At 42.4% G+C, this 4337-nt stretch overlaps 1 protein-coding gene across 1 annotated transcript in view; it reads right to left on the bottom strand.

Annotated features, from left to right (window-relative positions):
- Positions 1–1665: 1665 nt before the first annotated feature.
- Positions 1666–4337, bottom strand: part of LOC138026695 (uncharacterized) — a 3051-nt gene continuing 379 nt past the window's right edge. Inside the window, exon 1 of the mRNA XM_068874138.1 lies at positions 1666–4337. This exon is cut by the window's right edge and continues 379 nt beyond it. Within this exon, the coding sequence (XP_068730239.1) occupies positions 3360–4337 (978 nt within the window). The 3' untranslated portion in view covers positions 1666–3359.

Here is a 4337-nt window from a genome sequence, read left to right as displayed (position 1 = left end):
CGGCCGAAGAAAAACATAAAAATATTATTTTAAGGCCATTAGACAAGATATGACCTGCTTCGAGGCAGGACATCGGCTTTTTTGATCTTTAGGTCCTTCGGAAAGATCATGACTAAAACACCACACGAGTACATACGGGTAACATACGAGTAACATACGAGTAACATACGGAACATACGGATACATACGAAAACATACGACTGACATACGACTGACATACGAGTAACATACGAGTAACATACGGATACATACGATCAACATACGGATACATACGAATACATACGAGTAATACGAATGTTTTTCTCATAAAGGAAGCTCTAATTATAAGCCTTGCAAGCATTTTTCACGTCAGCAAACACGTACCCGGCTCAGTTTGAGGAAGGGGGGGTGGTGTTGATAGACCCTCCAAGGCTTTCGTTAAATTTAGTCACAGTAAAATAAATTCACATGGAGTGGAAAACCCTTAAGGCGGCGAAAGACGAGATACAAAAACCCTCAAGCTGTGGCGCAACATTGTTTCGTTGCAAGTTCTGGTCGATGTTTCGCGTTTTTCACTTTGCGTGATCAACTTGACCCGCAAGAAAAACATTTGTTGCGGGTTGAAGAAATGCAGGGCGCTGAGTGGTTGATTTGCTAGTACAAGAGCACATTTGTTGCGCGACAAGTTGTGAGCTTGATGAAAAACGAGCAACAAAGCCAAAATTTGTATAGATCTGCGCTCTACTTTTCGCAATAACTTTCTTCAACCCGCAACAAATGTTTTTGTTGCGCAACAAGTTGATCATGCAAGGTGAAAAACGGGAGAAATCGACCCAAACTTGCAACGAAATAATGTTTCGCGCCAAGTTTAGGGTTTTTGTATCTCGTATTTCGCCGCCTTTAGCTTGCGCAACAAGATGACAGTATATTTTGGATGTTGCTCTCGTAGATGATTGACTGTCAGGCCAGTTTACATTTAAGACACGTAAGGAAGTCAGAGCAGGTCTGTCATAATCTTTTACCCCATTTAAGCTTTCTGGCTTGATTTTGCACTGATTTATCATAGGCAACTTAAGCTGAAATAGTGAAATCAAGATGGCGGATCTGATGACGTCACACGACATAAGCGACATCCAAAATATATTGTCATCTTGTAGCGCAAGCTAAGGGTTTTGCACTCCTTGTGAATTTATTTTACTGTGACTAAATTTAACGAAAGCCTTGAGGGGGTTGATCAACACCCTCTCCCTCCCCCCTCAAACTGAGCCGGGTACGTGTTTGCTGACGTGAAAAATGCCTGCAAGGCCTATAATTAGAGCTTCCTTTATGAGAAAAACATTCGTATTACTCGTATGTATTCGTATGTATCCGTATGTTAGTCGTATGTATCCGTATGTTACTCGTATGTTACTCGTATGTTACTCGTATGTTAGTCGTATGTTAGTCGTATGTATCCGTATGTTCCGTATGTTACTCGTATGTTACTCGTATGTTACCCGTATGTACTCGTGTGGTGTTTTAGTCATGATCCTTCGGAAATAGTTATGTCTGGTCGCGACAAAAGGGTCGCACTTGGCGCAGGCACGCGATGACAGAAATATGTGCAATGTAAACACCAAAAGCATTAGTGCGACCCCTGCCTAAGACGTCTACCTTGGCACTACAATGAGGCCCGGGTCGCACTTGAGACAAAATTGGGACAACTTTGTTTTGATAACCAGAAAAATGTCAGATTCCTGTCAACAGCTGACCACGCCAAGTGCGACCTACTTGTCTCTAGCGGACAAAAACTTGTCTACAGAGACAAGTATTCAAAGAAGCCGTAGTCCTGCAACAAACCAGGACATTTTAGGAACAAAAACAAAAAAATGTTTTCCTTGGGATAAAGTTGTCGATCAATTTCAAAAGGCCTTAAAAATGTAACGTACTCGTTTTGTATTTCATTATTTCGTTGCGACTGAGTTGTACTGTCGGTCACGCGTGCCATGAATTCAGGTTTTCGATCAAATGTTCCCGTTTTTTGGGGGAGCGATACAGATAACTCTTACGATCAGCACAATGGGTATAGGCCAGGACAGTATTTCTGGAACCGCTATCAAAATCATGATGCCAAACAACAGCAATTTCCCCAAAACACTTTTGTGTCAACGGGGGTTTTGGCGCAATTTCAGCATCCTAGCCATCCAGAGCTCGTACAATCCAACTCCGGCAATTTGCCAGCTCAATCTTCCCTACCTGCAGCATCACCAGAGTCCGCTGATGTTGTGGATTCTAGTGAGGCCAGCGAAAGCTCGGCAAAAGCGGGCCGAGGGTACGGAAAGTGGCGTGAGGAAGAGGAGAAGCTCCTTGTTCAACTGTGGTGCGATAAACACACACGACTTGAATCGAGGCATGCCAAGCAAGTGTGGGAAGAAATCGCCAAAGAAATTTCCAAAATCAGGAATGTAACTAGCAGCCAGTGCCAGAGGAAGATGAAATACCTAAAAGACCGCTACAAGGAGGCTAAAGATCATAATCGCAACCAGACGGGGGGCGACAGAAAAGCCTCGCCATACTACGAAGAAATAGATTCCGTGTTGGGGTGCAGAGATATTGTGACATTCAGTCACGTACACGAATCCAGTCCAAGCGCTTCTTCTTCTTCATCATCGCAAGGAAATGAATAAAAGGATGACGAGGAGCGCGACCTAGATGACGAGTTTGAAAAATCTCTGGCTGTGTTCGGTTTGAACAGAAAGCGAGAAAGGAAGAGCCAGCGGAGGGACGAAAGAAAGCACGCCAAAACCGCGAAACCATCACGGTAAGAACGTGACGACGACGATGGAGTTTTCCGAGAAAGCATGGAAAAGCTTCAGGCACAAAGTGACAGGCTGACAAATGCATTAGAAGCGATGGAAAAAAATCAAACCCAACAGTTGCAGATCATGGGCCAATTCATGACTACTTTCATGCAGGCCATGCAATCGAAGAATCAGGAGTGAGATTGATATCATTCTCCTCAAAACAGCACATGACAACACCGATGATTCAATGAGGAAACCTTTACATTATGACACGTTTTATTGTTTCATCAAAGGTGTAGTTTTATCGTTTCAATTTCCTCGTCACATGTATTACAGTGCCATAATATTTTAATGATTTCCGTGATTCTTAAAATGTCATGGTGTACAAATGATATCGTTATCGTTTTTCTTTTTGTTTAAGAGTTTATTATATTGTAATTTATCATGCTCTCCTTGCAGAATCTTATTTGATATATATAAGCCTTTTTTATTGCAATCCTTTGAATCATACAATGGTGAATTGATCATCGAATGAAAAGTGTGCTGAAACAGCGTTTTTGTAATAAACCGTGAAGACATCGTAATTGTAAAGGTAATTTACAAGTTCCACAAATATTCCTTTAAAAAGTCTCTCAGGTCTGCACCATCAGCATTGCCATCTCTAACAGGAAAATCATCTTCACTTTCATCACCATCTTCATCCCATAAATCACCAGCCTCAATGCAAAAATTGTGGAGAACGCAACATGCAATGATAATCTGATTGGTAAAAGCTATATCGCTATCTAGTCGTTTCTGGAGAATTCTCCAACGCCCTTTCAGTATGCCGAATGCACACTCCACTGATACCCGAGCTCGTGAAAGTTCTTTGTTGAAATTGATTTCCTCAGGGTCATTCGTTCCCTCGTGGAACGGCTTTAGCAACCATGCGGAGAGTGGATAGGCACTGTCTCCCAATAAAAGGGGTTTTATTTCCCTCCCTCCAACTCTTACAGCTGGCCCGAGAAGAAGTTCATTGTTTCTTATTCGGCGATACAATGAGCTGTTTCTCAATACTCTTGAATCGTGCATGCTCCCTGGAAAACCAGCAGCAACGTCCAAGAAACGTTTTTCACCGTCGGCCACAGCTTGGACGACTACATCATGTTGCTGCAGGCGGCTGAAATAATCTGGCCCGCTTTCTATGGGAGTTTTTATTTTTATATGTGTTCCATCAATAGCTCCTACCACATTTGGGAGATCAGTTAAACCTTCAAACGTTTGTCGGGTGGTCAGTACGTCTATGTTGGTTGATGGAAATCTGATGTATTCATTTTTTAAATCACACAATGCGTCAACAACATCTTGCACAGCCTCAATGACGGTGGTTTTACCGACATTTAAGTTTGGACCTATCGTAACATAAGAGTTTCCATGAGCCAAGCGGTACAGTCCCAAAGCCAAAATCTTTTCCGCTGTCACACAGTCACGCAAGTAAGTATTTTGTCTTGTAAGCCGTGGACGGATTAAATTTAGAAGCGCTGTGAATGTTTCTCTGTTTAAGCGAAGCTGTTTCCTGAAATAATCACTAGGAAT

This window comes from Montipora capricornis, chromosome 12 (assembly GCF_036669925.1).
Source record: "Montipora capricornis isolate CH-2021 chromosome 12, ASM3666992v2, whole genome shotgun sequence".
Lineage (NCBI taxonomy): Eukaryota > Metazoa > Cnidaria > Anthozoa > Scleractinia > Acroporidae > Montipora > Montipora capricornis.
This window is presented reverse-complemented; position numbering and strand designations above follow the sequence as displayed.